An 18,364-nucleotide genomic window follows, 5' to 3' on the forward strand; every position below is an offset into this window, starting at 1 on the left:
CTGTCCTCATTTTCTCCCTTGTAATGCAACCCTGTATGCACAGACAGTAAAAGGCTGTGGATGAAAATGCTTGGTCTCTCTCACTCCCACCCCCCACCCCCGATTTTAAGGGAAACTTTGCAATGTGACATATGTTATTCTGCAGCCCCGCAGGAGGCTCAAGTCAGAGTTTCTTAGGGTCAAAAAACACTTTATTGATGGGAGGGAGTGAACTTCAACTGACTACTTTATTTCGATGGGGGGGGGAGAGAACCCACCGTGGACTTTAGCACATTCGGTATGGTCACAAGGCTGTAGCTCAGTGGTGAAACGTCTGCTTTGCATGCAGAAGGGCCAAGATCCAAACCCCGGCATCTCCAGGTAGGTATGGGAATGTCCCCCGCCTGAAACTCTGGAGAGCTGCTACCAGCTGGAGTAGACAATACTGGGCTAGAGCTCATTTCTCTGCTGCCAAATCCCCCCCCCCCGCATGACATCCACTGCCCTCAGGGCAGGGACTCAGGTAGAGACACAACAGACAACCTTATCTACAGGCTGATTGTTTAGTTCATCTAAGTCAGTATCATCTACAGCGGCTGGAAGAGGCTCTCCAGAGCTCAGGCAAGGGTCTTTCCCAGCCTTACCTAGGGGTGCTGGGGACTGAAACTGGGGCATTCAGTGCTCTGCCCTCTCCCTGGATGAGCAGTGACTCATTCAGAGATGCAGTGGGCAGCCTCCTCTGTGAATAGCATGCACCCTGGACTCACAAGAACCTTCAGTTACTTAATTCATTCCTTTCTCAGGACCATAGATTGTGAATAGCTGGTTTAAAAGTCCAATAAACTGGTTGGGTCTTCCCGATCCTGCCACAAACCTTAAATGCAAGTGATTTATTATAGACAAGGCTCAGTCAGTAAAGCATGAGACTCTTAATCTCAGGGCTGTGGGTTCGAGCTCCACATTGGGCAAAAGTGTTCTACACTGAGGGGCTGGACCAGATGGCCCTCGTATTCCCTCCCAACTCTACGTTTCTATGATTCGAAGGCATAATGTAGAAAACCAACTCATTAAGGCCTACCCAACCTTCTTCTAGGTTTTGAAATTCAAAAATATTTCAGCTGGGGTTGGGGACACATTTCCCTGCCTCTCTGCACTGAGTGCGATTGAACAAACTAATCGTAGTGATTCAGAGACAACAAAGAGCAGCCTCATCCGCTGTAGAGAGCAAAGGCTGCAGCTCAGCGGCAGAGCATCTGCTTTGCATGCAGAAGGTTCCTGGTTCAAGCCCTGGCAGCGTCCCTTGGTAGGCCTGGGGGAGGCTCCCTGCTTGAACCTTGGAGAGCTGCTATTTATCAGTGTAGATAATACTGAGCAAGCTGGACCAGTGGCCTGAGTCAGAGCAAGGTAATTTGCTATGATTCTATGATTCTGGAGAAAGAAAGAAAGAAAGAAAGAAAGAAAGAAAGAAAGAAAGAAAGAATTCATTTTAGACCACATATACCCCACCCTCCATTTTAAAGGTTGTGGGACAACAAAACTAAAAATAGGAAAACAAAATTGCAACCAATTATTCATCACGTCTGCATTTTGGGAGTGATAATGGTATGTCATTCTCTCATCAATTTTTCAAGGGGGCAAAACATCAAACCCCATAAAAATGCCCGTTTGTCATGCCAGTTCACTGTCACCTCACTGCTTAAAAACTGAAACTGAAATGTCATTGCTAAAGCTGGGAATTTAGGCAAAGGCAACCTAATTTTGTTCGTCCCCTGATGTAACTCGGTGGCACCACGTCGTTCCAGGAAACAGCAAAACCCCATAGAAGGATGCTCAACTTGGGACCGAGGTCACTGTTGAAACAAGCTTGGCAGCTCTACCGAAGGACCAAAAATATACAATAGGATGGGGCTGGCAGATAAAATAACCTAAGCAACAAAAGAGAAACCGTATAACAGGTGCAAAGGAAATTATCCCCTTGTCTGATGCTTCTTAACCATTTCCCTTCCTGCCTTCCTGCTCAAAGACAGCAAACCTGGCAGGAGCCAAGAGTGAGTCATTCCCTGTGAGGACGGCTCCCCACTCTGATAAAAAGGTTTACATTGCACAAGTAAACAATTTGGGACCAGAATAAACCATAAATAGATTTTCTTCTCTGCTGTGCCGAATGCATTTGAAAGATAAAAGTCAGAAGGAAGGATAAAAAACCATTTTGGGTGGGCATGTTTCTTCCGTGTCCCTAGAGCAAGGGTGGGGAATATCAGGGCCAAGGGCTAAATGAGCCCTCCCTGGGAACTCTCCCAGGCTACACCCCTTGCCAGGCCAATTTGTGGCATCCTTGAGTGTTGTTGCCTACCTGGACTCACTTGCCTAGATGGAGGACAGAGGAAGGGTGTGCAGCAACAAAACTATTGTACAAAGGTACAGTCCACATTTGTCGTTCCACCCACTCCCCCAGCCACCACTAGTATGTGGCCCACCGGGAATATGGCCTTCCGTCTGAAAAATGTTCGCCACCCTTCCTCGCGAAGCAAGAAGAACCAGCTGGGTGCCTTCCAGGTGTTGCTGGACTCCAACTCCCAGCAGTCCCAGCCAGCATCTGGAGAAAACCACATGGGCTGCTTCTGCCCTACGGATGAGGTTCACAGGTCTTGAAGGGTGGTAGTGGAAGGGTGGCAAGCTACATGCTAGGGGAGATGTTAAGTGCTGACAGAGGCCCAATGCAAACGGGACATTTGCAGCAGCTGAAGCTCATAAAATAATCCCTGCCAAAGTCCAATTGAGCCCAAGCATCCTGTTTTCCACCACAACCAGCCAGATGGCTCCAGGAAGCCCATGAGCAGGGCAGGAAGACGGTGGTCTGTGCTCCATCCCCAGGGGCTGGCAGTCAAAGGTAGACAGCGTCAGAACAAGGAGATTTGATTCCCAATGATCATGAGTAATAAGAACATGGGGACTTCCTTGCTGGATCAGAGCAAAGTCTAGGCCCACTTAGTCCGGCATCCTGTTTCTAAAAACAGCTAGCCCAATCTAAGTAGGAAGGCCAGGACCATTGCTTGTCCCTGGTATCTCATATCCTTTGGACCTAGGGGTTTTCCGATCTATCCTAAATGGACACTTCTCATCTCACTCAGTTTCTGTTTCTCCCAATCATGGGGAAAGAGAAGAGGTCCTCTTATGGATCAGTAACTGATAACAGAACAGGAAGCGGTGAGTAAAAACAAATGGACAGTTCTAACAGTGGCCAACCAGATGTCCTAATGCCCTAACTTTCCTCCTGCCCAAGGACAACTTGAAACTTGCTGAGGTTCCCGACAGATCATTTCGTGTGTTTTTTCTGTTGCAGCAATTGTAATTGTGCTAGATGCTGCTGCACGTTTTTAAAGTGTATTTTTACATCACAGACCACCTGGACGAAGCTTGCGGCGGTCTGCGGACCAGTTTGAGAACCCCTGCTCCAATGGTAAGCTCACAAGCAGGACCCCATGCAAGAGCACTCGCCTCACTCATGAATCCCAGCAGTTGGCATTTCGGAGGCAGGCTTCCTCCCACGGGGGAGGTGGAACACAGCCACAAGGATATGCACCATCAAATGGCATGAACTGGAGGTGGCTGGAGGTGACGAGGACTCACGGCTTTAATAAATAAGCTATTTCCCTCAACTATGATGAACTGCGATACCCTCCCAAAATCAAGGTGTTTCGTTTTGACTTGTCACTTTTAAAAAAACCCCACACTTAAAAAAATAATAATCCTTCAAAGCTTCCACTAGGTTTGGGGAAGGAACAAAATCCCATCCGCCCACTCCTGAAATTTTTGGTCGTGCCGCTAATCAAAACCAAATGAAACCTCTCAGATGCTTCTTGAGCATCAAACACTCCTTTCTATTTACAAAGAAAGAGCTTCAAACGTGTTTGGAAAACCTATAAAGGCGACAACTTACTGTAGTTTCCCCCTTGACAAAAAGCAGACACCAATGGATGAAAGCTGCAGACGTTGATCGCTCCTTCCTGTTCTCTATATGATGTCAGTAGTTAAAAATGATTGGATGTGTTATAATAATGGTTTACAGCAATCTGGTGTCTGTTCCAAGCATGCCACACTCGACCGCTGCATTGTAATGCAAGGAGCAAAGTAATGTTCTATCTCAGGAGAAGCTGGGTGGCACAGACCTCACTGGCCACCTTGCCAAGATGAGGAAACAATCAGAAAAATGGATGCCTTAGCATGGCCAATGACTCAACAACCAAGGCCTACTCTTAATCACACAAGAAAGAACCGAGGAAGCTGCCTTATATGAAGTCAGATTGCAGGTCCACCTAGCTCAGCTTTGCCTACACTGATAGGCAGTGGCTCTCCAGGGTTTCGGAGCAAGGAGTCTTTCCCAGACATATGTGGAGATACCGAGGATTGAACCTTTTCACTGGAACATCCCTCCCTTGACATAACAGGCAGGCGCCGTCTCTATTGCCTTTTTGGCATCTCTCGAAGGCTTTCCTCTTCCAAAAAGCCTTCTAAGTGGAGATCCTTATCCCATTTGGTATCACATTGAATTTGAAACCGTTTTTATATACGCAATGGTTTTATATGTGTGTTTACTGTACTGTGAAATTGCTTCAAGATGCTTCATAAATAGTAGAGCATTAAGGTCAACCAACTAGACCTCCTGAGAACATCAGAAGAGACATTCTGGATCAGACCAGTGGCCCAGCATCCTGTTCTCACAGAGAGTGTTGGACTATGAATAGCAGCTTCCAGAGGTCCACAGGCTTCCTGCCCTAGAGTTAGGAGCTGCATTAGGCAAAGGCTCTGTGGAAACAACTTTCCTCTTGGAACAACTGCTCTCCAACTGCACTACTGTGAAAGAGATCAGCGACAATGACAACAAACCCAACTTTTCATTTCAGCTCATCTTTCATCTTGAGCTGGCTTTCACATTTCCTCGCAAAACAATAAATATTTGTCTTCAGAATGTCCAGATGTTGCTCTCCGCCTACCCTCGACCAACCAACAATATGATTGCCAGGTTTAAAAAAAACACCCATTGAAACACAGAGCAGAACACCTTGGGAGGTCTATGAAATAAAACATGAGATGATCAAGCTCTAAAACCTTTTAAATTATTTTTAACCTGCATATGAAAAGCACCCATCTTTCCTGATCTATCTTCTGCATACCTTGCTGTAGCACAGGGGGTGGAAGCCTGTGGCTACCTCAACTCCCGTCAGCCCCGACCAGCATGGTGAATAGAGAGTTGGGGTCTAACAACATCTGGAAGGTACTAAGTTCTCTTTCTAACATTAGAACATAAGGAGAGCCCTACTATAGCACGCCAATGGTCCACCTGGTCCAGCATCCTGTTTTCACAATGGCCAGCCAGATGTCTGAGAGAAACCTGCAAGAAGGTCCCAAGCACAAGAACAGTCTCCCCTCCTGTGGTTTCCAGCAACTGGTACTTCTTCACACATTGCATAGTTAAACTATGGAACTTGTTCCCACTGGAGGCAGTGATGGCCACCGGGCATGATGGCTAGGCTCTGCCTCCTTGGTCAGAGGAAGTCATGCTTCTGAATACCAGTTGCTGGAAACCACAGGAGGGGAGAGTGTTCTTGTGCGCAATCTTTCAGCTTCATTGGGCATCCACAAATTCTAGTATTATGAGAGAGGGAGAAAAACTCTTCTCTACACACTTTCTCCATGCTATGTACAATTTTATGACCTTTTATCATGTTATCCCTAACTTACCTTTTCTCTGAATTAAAAATGCTTCAACCTCCCCTAATAAGGGAGAAATTCCATCCCTTGGATACTTTTGGTTGCCCTTTTCTGAACCTCTTCCAACTGTACAATATCCTTTTCGAGGTGAGGCAACCAAGAACTGTACACAGTACAGTGGTACCTAGGGTTAAGAACTTAATTCGTTCTGGAGGTCTGTTCTTAACCTGAAACTGTTCTTAACCTGAGGTACCACTTTAACTAATGGGGCCTCCGGCTGCCACTGCCATGTGATTTCTGCTCTCATCCTGAAGCAAAGTTCTTAACCCGAGGTACTACTTCTGGGTTAACGGAGTCTGTAACCTGAAGCGTCTGTAACCTGAAGCGTCTGTAACCCAAGGTACCACTGTATTCCAAATGTGGATCCACCACAGATTTGTAAAAGGGCAGTTTTGTTTTCAACTACTGCTAGACAATTGAAAAGGAAAAGCCAACACTTACCATGAAGAGGGGAGCCAGACGGGCTGCTGGATAGCCCCGGGACGGGACTACAGCGACCTCCTTGTTTGGTCGTCAGCTCCTGCTCAATCTCCTCCAGCCCAGCGCTCTTCTGGAAGCGGCTCATTCGGTTGACAACCCTTGGCGACATGTGTGTGCGGACGCAGGGCTGCCCTCCATACGGGTTGATGGGGAAGACATGGGAAGTGCCCCGAAGAGTGCTGACCACCACCCAGCGGCAGTCGTGGCTGAAGGAAATGTCCTGCACCTGGAGTGGAGGGTGGGAGAAATCAAGTGGTACCATTTGAGGAGCTGTAATCAGTGTCAAGAAATCAGCCTGACTTCCAGAATGGAAAGGATCAGGCAAATGCATGGAGGTTAACTCTAGTTATACGCTTGATAGCCTTGCCCAATTCTAAAGGCTAAGGGCAACCTGCAATATTTTAATATTTCCTTTAGGGATGGACAACTCTGTCAATGCTGGTTTCTCAGTTTGCCCCACTTTTACATCAGTTTGCATTTTAAAAAACAAACAAACAAACATAGAAATTTTGTATGTGCATTTTTATATATGAATTTTATATGCAATTTTGCCCAATGTATGCAATTTAACAAGCAATGTCCCCTAACACAATGCATTCTTGTACATTTTGGGTTGGAGAGAGGCATCACAAACTTTGGAGAATGCAAATTTCCAAGGATGGCCCATCTAGTCCAGCATCCTAGTTTCAACTGTGGTCAACCAGATGCCTATAGGAAGCCTGCTAGCAGGACCCAAGCACACCTGCACTCTCCTCACCTGTCATTCCCAGCAAAGCCATTTCCGACCTGGGAGGAGAGGGGGTTGCGGGCAGAAATCCCTCCCACATCTCACACGCGGGGGCTGGCCCTTGCCCCCGCGTGGTTAGGGAATCCCCGGGCGTGTCAGCGACCCGGCCCGCCAATCAGCGGGCCGGGGAGGCGTGGCCTAGCCTATTTAAGACTAGGCATGACCGGGGACCGCCCTCTTTGCCCCCTTTCCAGCTGAGCGGTTTTCCCATCCCACCCTCCCTTTAGGTTTAGCTAGCCTTGACCTTGCTATGGACTTCGGTTGGTCGCCGCAAGGGGCCTGGTAGGAATTTTTCCAAGTTGGCGCACTTCAAGCCTTTTGGTTTTTTCGCCTACCTCGTAGCAAACGTCACAACTTATTTTGGTATTGGCGGTTAGGCATTGGCAGGGGTCAATTGTTATGCAAATGAAGGGGGGAAGGAAGCGCCATCACCTTCCCCAAAAGTAAGGGTAGTCCGGTAGAGGACTCCGAGGGGCGTGGCCTTGTCCGAAACCTAGGGAGGTAAGGGCCTCCGGCACGCCCCAGAGCGGTGACACCCGTGGGATCCTAGTTGGCGTACTTCAACAGGACTCCCACGGTTTGTGGACAACCCTCCCCGGTCCCCATGCCGGGTAGTCGATAGGAGCCAATGCCTAAGGCCAATACCTTCCAATTCTGTAATCAATAAAGTTGTGGCCTTTTTATGCCCATTAACCTAAAATTCTGTGTCCGGTGTCTTCATTTCACATGGGGGAGGGGTCTTGCCACACAACTGACATTCAGAGGCATACTGCCTCTAACAGAACATAGCCATCCGAGTTCGTAGCTGCTGAAGCCATATCTTCTACGAATTTGTCTAAAAACCTAATCTAACCCCTGGGTTTAGAAGGAGTGCTAAGGTTTTAAACTGTTGCCCTGAGGATGTTATTTGTTATTAACTTCTATCAGTCCAGTCAGCAGGGCTAGTGGAAAATGTGCTTGGAAGTGCATAGGTAATGACTGCTAACATGCTAAACATCAGCGGAGAGATATGCAAGGCTGGAAGAACAGGAGGACTTGAGTTCTGCACATAGTGCACTTTTCCCTCCAAAATATTAGCAAAGGCGGAATAAATTTTGTGAAATATAATAAAAGCATTATTAATAAGGAGCAGTGGGGGCTCAGGAGGAGGTCAAGAGTTAGAGTTCAAATTCTGGGGTCAAAAGTTTGATTTTCCTGTTAATGCAAACCCAGGAATTTTTTCTATGAATTTAATATTACATCAAGCAACTCAATACCTTGATCATTGCTCAAAATGTTTTCCAGCTAAATCAAGAGCCCAGTTCAATAAAGCAAAATTGTTGTGCCAGGAGGCTGGGGTGGTGGTGCGGAATTGCTAAAAAACAAACAAACCCACAGGAGTCTGGTGTAATTTTTTAATTGAATTTGGCCCTGAGAGCTGAGCTGTTGTTGTTTTTACGGGAGGCAAGATACACATTAGTTGCTTGCTCATTTTTCATCCTGGGGAAACATGAAAAATGAGAGGTAAATAATCGCCAGCAAAACTGACAGATCCGTGCCAAAGTTTTGGATGTGGTTTGTGTTTAAACGTTTAAAGACAAGGCCTTTAAGGAGGAGGAACTCTGAAATTTTCTTCTAAATTTGGGTGCGTAAAAGTTGCCAATAATCCAAAGCCAACAGTTTGAAAATGAAAGCTGATCGTTACTCAGGGTATACCACGTGAAATCATAACCTGTTCTGGAAAATTTGGAACTTAGATGGAAAATAGCAAGGGGGCAGGTTGTACACATGATTACTCTACTGGTGACTTTTCCACCACTTTGGGCTGTGTATCTATCTCAGTTAAACCATTGTTTTTACTAGATATAGTTACCCAAAGGCATGACAAGGAGAACCACCACTGACATTGGCTGTCAGTGAATTTGTGCTTGAGGTTTGCTTTCCCCTCCTCTCACCCATTCCTTTTTCCTCATGTTTCATACCTTTTGAGATTATGAGCCTGAGTGCAGGGACTGCTTGAGAACTGATTTGTATTGCTAAAGGGTGGGGTATAAACATCTTAAATTGGGGGTGGAAAAACCTGATGTTGCTGGACTACTGCCCCAGATGTTGCTGGACTATCACCCCAGTCAGCAAAACCAAAGGTCAAGAATGATGGGAGTTGTAGTCGAGCAACATCTGGAGGGAGGGAGATCCCCAACACCTGCTTTAAATAAATAATAAAAATGAGATGCACTCAGAAATTTTTGCTGGATTGTTTTCTGCTTTGTACGTAGCTTATAAGACATTTTCCAGACCAAAAAAAAAATTGGAGAAGGATTGTGAGCAGAGCCACACCATACATCTGAAGAACATTCAGAGCATATTTAAAGCAAGTGACACTTTCCCACAAAAAATTCTGGGAACTGTAGTTTGTTAAGGGTGCTGGGAACTGTAGCTCTCGTGAGGAGGAAACTCGGGATCCCAGAATTCTTTGTGGGAAGTTAAATGTCCATCAAATGTGCCATCAAATGTGCAGAGTGCAGATCTGCCCAACAGCTCAGTGAGAGAGCATGCGTTGTGCATGCAAAAGGCTCCAAGTTCAACCCCCAGTATCTCCAGGTAGGACCAGGAAAAAGACCCCCTTCCTGAAACCTGGAGAGCTGCTGTGATTCAGTGTTACTAGTAGTGAGCTAGTTAGTTCTATGTGTGAAATGATCAATCTCCCTGCATCGTTGCTGGTGCCCTGGCCCCCTGCAGAAGGATGCAGCAGTCAGACACCCAACTCAGTTTCTGTCAAAGGCTTGAATGCACAGGTCAGTGTGATATGTCAGTCAGGAGGCAAACATTCAGGTTAAGAGGAAGCACAACAAGTTAAATTCATGGCCAGGTGTGAGCTGAGACTTTGTCACAAGACCTGAGATCCACCCCCTGGATCTTTTGAAGAGAAGGGTGGGCACAGACATTTGCACAGTTGGAGATCCAAGCCATGGGACTGGGCAAGCAAATGGGAGCTCCTTAGAATAGGATGGGTTTGCTGAATCTGTTTGCGCCGGCACAGTCATCCCTATGCAGGGCCATCTTAAGCATATCTGGCGCCATGCAGCTTCCATCCTAAGCCTCTGTGGGGATTGCTCTCCTCCCGCGGAGGCTTGGGAGGCAAACTGCACGCCCGCCAGCCATATGGTTGACAGGGCACAGCTGGCGGGTGTGCAGGGAAAGGGGAGGCTGCTGGCAAAGCCGTGCAGCTCCCCCATTTACTGGGGCGCCCCTGAGAGGCCAGCGCCCTGGTGCAATGTGCCAGTAAGCCCAATAGGAAAGACGGCTCTGTCCCCGTGTCCTTGGTAGCAGAGGCAGAGTCAACAGGTCAGTCTGCTATGATGTGGAGCTCAGAATGCCAGATGGCACCAAGGAGGCTATATCTCCAACAGTCCGCTTGGCCCCCAATTTATGCCTAGGATCCATTTCCTCCAAATCCACATTCTCATCCCATTCCTTCCAATTCCACCAAGATGTCTCCCCAGGACTCATGATAAATGGCCAGATATTTCCCCTCTGTCTCCCCCACTGCTGTTGCATGGATCACAAAGCTCACTCATTTACAAGCTCACTAGTAAATCAACCATCTTCGATAAAAAAAAGTTTCACCTAGGATTAGGATACTAAAGGGAACAGCAAGGAAGAGGCTTTCTAGACTGCCAGGACAGAAATTAAGAAAGTGAATAACAACAACAATTTGTGTGTGTGTGGGGGGGGTGTGTTTGAAAGAAAACAAAATAATCTTAACATGTGACAATCTCACACATTAGACAAACTTAACACACATGCCCCAGCATAGTGGAAAGCTACAGTACTCAGATTTCAAACAGTAGAGATCTTTCCAGAGGAAAAGTGTCTCAAATTGAGTTCTGTGAAATAACTGTGCCATGTTGGAGGATGTGGTCATATAGATATGTCCTAAGATTCCTGCCGCTAAATTGCCCCGTTTCTCATAGAGAAAACCCAACCTGGTGGCAGACAATGAGGACAACCTTAGCAACATTGCCAGCAGTTTCTGGTTTTTCAGCAGAGGGTTATTTAGGGGGAAACAGCCTCCAGCCCCTGAGAGAGGCAAACAGGGACACCCCTCTTTATGATTGGTGAGCCCAAAATTATTTGGCCAAGCTAAAGAAGTGAGTCAATTCTATGGGCTCTGAAGCCATGCCACACCACCAAAGACATTATGAAACTTTTCTATTAAAAAAAGAAAATGCAGACATTTCTCCTAAAACTCACAAGACATACTTTAAATGTATGGCAGCTAAATGAGAAACATATTGTGGAGTCACTGCTTGGCAATGACATCCCAGGCTTTGCAAGGACTGGGGCCTGGTTAAGCCATCTGGCTCTTGGGTAAGAGTATAAATTGGGGCTACAACCCTAAACAACCTTACCTAAGAAGTAAGAAATACTGAAAAAGTGGCTTAGGATTACGGTGTGACTTGTTAAAGGCCCCTAAAACCCCCCCCCCCACTCATACAGGAGACTGGCTGCCGTGCTTCTGCACAACTGGGGGTTCATCCATACTTACTGTTTGGCCTGTGCTTTTGGGTTTTTCGTGGTTGCCGTTTGCTCTGATTCAAAGAGAGGGTTTTTGCGGGGGAAACGCCAGGGCAAAAAATGAGAAAGTGCTCGGACATGGAGCTTTAAAACATGGACCTGTGCGGATGAGCCCTGGGTTCACTTTGCCTCCCCCTAAGCAGCTTCCTGCTAATGGATTGGCTACTTCTAGTAATAGGAATTATCATAATTACAACAGCAGAATGTTGTTTATCCCCCCATTTTAGCAAAAGTGCTTCTTTGCATGATTTCTGTGCCTTCTTCTAGGCTCCTATGAGCTATAAGAAACCCCACAATTCGCAATTATTTTGGGGGGGGATAAAAAGAGGTTACATTCTGTGTATTTTGATGTTTTCTTAAGTATATTTTATACTTCAGCAGAGCATCTTATAAAATTCTCAAGACTTGGGCGGAGGGCATGAATGGACCGTGTGAATGAATTGTGAATTGAACTGAAATGGCATTCGTTCCTTTTTGGAGAGGGTGAATTGGAACTGGAACTAATTCCTTTTAGAAATGAACTTTCCTCTCCCCCTCTTGTTTTTCAGCGGCCCTGTTTGGGCCCCATGTCTGTCATCAGTCACCATCTGATCTTGCTGATAGAGGGGAAGACTGTTTATCGCTGCCACCACCTGTTACTAGCTTCTTACCAGAAGCTCTGTCACAGCACATAGCTTGGGAATCAGTGAATCAAAGAATCCAGCTGAGAACTCAAGACCCTGCCAATCAGGGTCAACATTAATGGGTGAGAACCGCTAGTGGCCCAACTCAGATGAGGCAGAGGGGGCTCCTTGAATTGTGAAACTAGCTTAGCTTCTCCATCAAAGCCAAGAGTCCCTCGCTTCTATAATGACCTCTTATGCGGATCCTGAAGCAAAAGCTAGGAGAGGATTTAGTTCTCTCCCCACCCCACTTTCCCCTCCAATGTCTGCTTTCCACAACAGCAAGGGGGAAATCACATTCCTCCTCTTTTTTCTCCAGGACAAAATCACTTCAAGTAGCCTGGCCTCAAGTGATGTAACCAAAAGAAAAGTCCTAAGAAGCAACAACTGAATGAAAATATTTGCAGATAAACCCATCGTAGGTGAATGGGGTCCAATGCAACAAATGGAAACACACAGGACGGCGGGGATTAGCTTTCATTATGTTATTAAAAAGCACAGGGTTTAGATCAACCTCAGGAGAGTTTGGCTCTCACAATGCGGTGGGCACTCAGCGATGGAACAGGCCAGCCATCAAATCTTGAGAAAAGTATTCCAGAAATGCACTTCAGAATATTCTGGACAAAAGCAGCGAGGATTCACTTGCCTGTAAGTACCCGTATATCTAAAGCCTTCGCATTAAAAGGGGGATTAAAAAACAAAACCACATGACTTGGAAGATGTTTTCCTGAAAGGCAAAGAGGTTTGCTCACGGAAGTACTTCATCAGAGGGACAATGTCACACACACACACACACACACGTTGCCCCAGCTTTACACCCAAACTCAGACACAACCCTGTCCTTTTCAGATTCATTGCTACAGCCAAACAAGCCACTGACGACATTGCTAAAGAGCGGTCAGTTTTAACCCCCTTCGGAGGCTTTGGAATGATCATCATAGAAACCTTATTGTCGGGACCTAATATTCTGGATTGTTCTACAAAGGCCTTTGTCTTGACTGCAGGCTCAAAGTGGATTAGAGGCCCATGAGAAGAGAATGAAGGTTTGTTTTGGTTTTTTTGGAATGGGGGGGGGCTCAACAATTAGGGAAATGGAGAAGAACAAGAGTACAATTATTAAATCTAATTCCTGCCTTTTTCCTTTAAGGGAAGGACCATAGCTCAGTGGCAGAGCAACTGCTTTGCATGCAGAAGGTCGCAGGTTCAATCCCTGGCATCTCCAGGTAGGGCTGGGAGAGAGACCCCTGCCTAAAACCCTAGAGAGCTGCTGCCAGTCAGTGCAGACAATACTGAACTACGTAGGCCAGTGGTCTGACTCAGTGTAAGGCAGTTTCCTGTGTTTCTTGGGTCACTTCTAGACGGCCTGTGTAAGAAGCATTCATCCTGGTTTGCATGAAGTTTGCACGTGGTGGCTGCTAGGATCTGTAGTACAAAACTTCTGGATGGCACCAGGATGGGAAATATGGCTTAAATGAACTCTCCAGGAGCGTCACAGTACAAATACAAGGTGAAGAGAGCCAATGGGGGCAGCGTGGTACAATGGCCAATAATAATCTTAGCAGGCTTTTCAAGAGATGGGCCTAGGGTGGCCTAGAGAGAAGTTTTCAATGGCTGTTTGGTTGTGGTTTTGGTTTTGGTTTGGTTTGTTCGAAGCTCAAGAGGTCAAGCCAATGTTGTGTGGCAGCTGACCCTCTGCTCCCCTCTCCTCTGAGTGAAAGGAGTGGTGGCCCACATTCTGGTAGTGTGTAGGGTCCATAGTAGAAGAAAGATCAATAGACTGTGCCTTTTCATCAGTAAGCAAGTTTACTGGGAGCCAATAAGGAGCCATGGTTAACATGCTGGATTTGTGCCTGGCAGACCTGGGTTCAAATTCTTGCTCTGCCATGCGGATGGCCATGGACCAGTTCTTTGTGAAATTCAGTGGTGACCTTTGACCTGGCAACCCCATTGTTCAGGAGAACATATGCTTTGCATTTGCGGAAGGTTCCATGTTCAATTTCTGAAATTTCTAGTTTTCTTTTTGCCTTTTAAAAAAAGGGGGGAAAGACTGGTATTGGGAAGGACTCAATTTCCTAAGTGTTTATAGGGCTGCTCTTTGCTGTAATGTACTGGGCTAGACAAACCAGTGCTCCGCTTCAGTACAGGGCAGCCTCATGTGCACATCTCTCTTGGCAGAACCAACCTAACAGGGCTGTCATGAAGATAAAACATGGTGACGGAGGATGTATGTGACCCTGAGCACTTTGGAGGAATGGCAAGGTAATAGTTAATAACAAAGAAGCAAGCGTTGACACACAGTGCTTTTCCTTCCCCTATTAGTCTGAACCTTCAAACTTTTATCTCAGATGAGAACTCCAGTAGCCCAGCAGATAAACTGAATTCGAACTCAGGAGCTGCATTCCGGATGCTCCAGATTTGTTGGGTGGTGGTAGAGGAACTCTTGTTTGCATGTACAACAAGGAACTCTTCAGACTCAAAACAGCATCCCTGGTGAGACCAATCTGCTATTTCTTTTGGAAGCGCTCCTTGAAGCTCAGCCACTGTTCCGCATCTGGTAGCAGTTGAAGCAAAAGGAACTTTTCCAGAGCCAAACCAATATTTTTTCAACCCAAAAAGGTGTTTGTAAAGAACTGTGGAAGGTGGTGCTGTTGGCTGTAAAGCTCTTGGAAGGATCAGATTACTGCCTGGTTTTCACTGCTCTCGAACTCTTCTCGGTATTTCTTTAACAGCCTCCGTTACTCTGTTCAAGTACGAAGTGTCCCACTAGTCCGAACACTCCTCGGTCACTGGGTTTATGACGGATCCTGTGCTTATTTCAGCATGGAATCCTTCCCATGTCTTCAGCCAAGTAACACTCACTCAGACCTTGGGATGCTGAAAGCTGGCTCCCTTGCAGCTTTCTGCTCCAGTTAGAACACTACAGTAACCTTCAGGCTCTGCTGAACATTCACCCATCTTGTTTTTCAGGTATAAAATAATACTTTTGCAGGTTGGAAATTAGTTCCTGAAATTGTGCAAAGGGCCGCTATTTCTTTTCATTGCTTCCCCTCTCTCCTGATGCTTCAGCGCCATTTTGTATTATAGTTAGGGGTCCTTCCCCTCACCAACCTCCTACCGTGGTCCGTCCCCCCAATCTTCCTACAGTGATCCCAGCCATGCAGAGATTCCAGAGATCCCAATGATGTCACAATGGTATGCACCCAATCAGATCTGCCCACATGTTGAAACCAATCAAAACAGAAGGGTAACACTTCCAGGAATGATCGCAGGATACCAGCCAAACAGGGACAACATAGTTTGGTAACTTCAGTAGACTTGGAGTGCTTTTTACCAGCTACAGCTGATAGGCCAAGTTACAGCTGTTCCTGGACAGGGATAGCCTGGTCCCAGTGATTCATGCACTGGTAACCTCAAGACATTATTATTACAATGCGCTCTTTATGGAGCTACCCTTGGATTTGGTCTGCAAGCTTCAGCTGGCACAAAATGCTGTAGCTAGACTGTTGGTGGGGACTGACTACTACCATCACTCCATTACTTAAAAGCTTGCATTGGCTGCCCATATGCTAACTTCAAGGTTCTTGTATTAACTTACATGCAATTAACAACTTGGGTCCCGGACACCTTCAGAACAGTTGATTCCTTATATCCCTGTCTGATCACGGAGATCCTTAAGGGCTCAGGTGCACAACTCATTTCCACAACATACCGTGCATTCAATTAGGTGTACGTTTTAGTGTGAGTCTACCTAATCTGCACTTTCACAACAATATGTGAACAGAAATGCAGCTATCCTTTGAAATTTACACTTCTTGGAACTTGGAAGTTCTCCCAGCAAAAAATTAATTAAACACATATTATATGGTTCTGGCCCAGGCAACCTGAAAGATCACATCACCCTATACAAACTTGCCTGGGTACTAAGAGCCTCAGGTGAGCACCTTCTCTCAGCCTCATCAACATCCGAAGCATGATGGGTGGAGACAAGAGATAGAGCCTTCTCTGTAGCTGCTCCCATATTGTGGAAGTGCCCCCTCCCAAGAAAGGTTAGACTGGCTCCCTCTTTGTTATCCTTCCACCAACAGACAAAGACCTTCCTGTTCAGACAGGTCTTTGAAAACTAAGGTGTGAAGCATTCTGATCCCTGGGCTGCTGTCAGGGCAAGCTGCATTTGAACTGCTGGATTTAAATGTGATGTATTTGTATTATTGGATTTAACTAGTTGGTTTCCATTACCCTGAGGTCCAAAGTTGATGTTTTTTAAATGTTGTAGGTTGCCTTGCACCCCAATGTAGGAAAAAGGCAGGATCTAAACATATTAAGTTATACTAATAATAGTAACAGGTATGTATTAAAATGTGCATATTTGTGTAAACAATATATAGAAATGCAATATATTAGGCAAAATTGCATACAAACATATGTACATTGGAAGAAATGCACCCTAAAATGCTGATCATTTCTCATAAGGACCTTTTTTTTTTTTTAATGGGAAACTGACACAGAAATGTGTCAGACTGGGAACATGAGAAACCGAAAGAAATCCAAATTGACAGATTTGTTCATCCCGAGCAGGTACCACTCTGCCTCTCTCTGCTTGTTCCCTCCACGCCACTTCTTAAAAATTCAGCCTATCTCCGATTTCGCCAAGTATTTTTGCATCTAGAGGTGGCACAAACTCGCCCATGTTGAGATGGAAAGAGAGGGTCCCATTTTCAGAAACAAACCCGAGGAGCAGTAGCACAAAAAGCACCGGGCATGGAATTTCATCCCCTTCTCTGATTTGTTAATCACTCTGGGGACATCAGCTTCCGATAACACAGCGATCAAAGGGTCAGTTTACCCAGCGATAGCTCTACAAACCCAGGCACAGCTCAGGATCTGGGGCGGCAAAACTGATGTCTGTAAACACACCCCTTGGGTTTTTATTCAGCGAAACAGAACCAGAGCCCATGGCCCAACCCTTAAACATTGTTGCTGGGGTGGGGGGCGTTTAGAGCATAGCTTCTAATGTTATTTATATAGCTTCATAGTGTTATTTATATAGGTGCCACACTTTGTGTAGAAACACAGAGTGTCACCTTATACCAACTCAAACCATTGGATCATTTAGCTCAGTACTGTCCACACTGACTGGCAGCAGCTCCCCAGGGTTTCAGGCAGGGTCTTTCCTAGTCCTACCTAGAGACACTGAGGTTTCAACCTGAGACCTTCTGCATGCAAAGCATGTGCTCTGCTACCAAGATAAGGCCAAATGTATCCCCATCATTATACATGCTTAAGGAGAACATGAGCAAAAAATAAAGGTCTCTAGCCTGAAAGAGTTTACAAGCTTAGATAGTAGCCAAATAGACTGTGATGAAATTTGCTCTGTTCATAGCAAGCCTTGCTATTTTATTGGTGGGGAAGCAAGTAGTCAGGATGATTTTTGCCTTCTGAGTATTTGCTGAATTCAAGGGGATAATTTAACAAACTGTGTTAAGTAAACTTACTCCCATGCCTTCAATATCCCTAAAAGACACCTTATACTGAGGTTTTGCTGATGGGAAAATGTATGGAGCAAATCTAGACTAGAGGGACCATTGGCCTGATCCAGCAAACTCTTCTTATGAGCACCAAGGAGAGCAGGAACCTTCACCAGATCTCCACACTTACTAATGATCCTAAGGAGCCAAAGATCAGGACATTCCTGCCCCAGAACCACATCACCTGCCTAGATTCCTGGCTGGGTCTCAAATCTCCCCCAGGGCCAGATGCATTGTATTACCATCAAGAATATTGTTTGCAAAGGCTTGTCGTCGTTTATTTATTATTTATAACAGTATTTCAATACCACCATATCATAAAATGTCAGGGCACTGTACGCTGTTAAAACATAAAACACCATTGGAAAAAGTAAAAGAAATCCAGCACATGAAGGTCACAAAGAGGTCTTCAAGAGACGCCTGAAAGTCAAAAGCAAGAATACTTGCCAAATCTCTGCTGCCAGAGTGTTTCCAGCATGGGATTGGTGACACTAAAGGCCCAACTTCTAGTTGAGTCCAAGTCAGGCCTCTGTAACATGGGAACGAAGTAAGTGCCCCTCAGGGTGATTTTAGGGATCAAGCTGGGATATAAGGATATCCAG

The 18,364-nt window shown here is 45.9% G+C and overlaps 1 protein-coding gene across 5 annotated transcripts in view; it reads right to left on the reverse strand.

The window, feature by feature from the left end:
* BCAS3 (BCAS3 microtubule associated cell migration factor) overlaps window positions 1-18,364 on the reverse strand; it is a 459,527-nt gene that overhangs the window by 311,550 nt on the left and 129,613 nt on the right. For all 5 annotated transcript variants that reach the window (XM_053366622.1, XM_053366620.1, XM_053366618.1 and 2 more), the window contains exon 15: window positions 6,193-6,457. In XM_053366622.1, the coding sequence (XP_053222597.1) occupies window positions 6,193-6,457 (265 nt within the window). The remainder of the gene's footprint in view (window positions 1-6,192; window positions 6,458-18,364) is intronic.

Source organism: Podarcis raffonei, chromosome 15 (assembly GCF_027172205.1).
Source record: "Podarcis raffonei isolate rPodRaf1 chromosome 15, rPodRaf1.pri, whole genome shotgun sequence".
Classification (NCBI taxonomy): domain Eukaryota; kingdom Metazoa; phylum Chordata; class Lepidosauria; order Squamata; family Lacertidae; genus Podarcis; species Podarcis raffonei.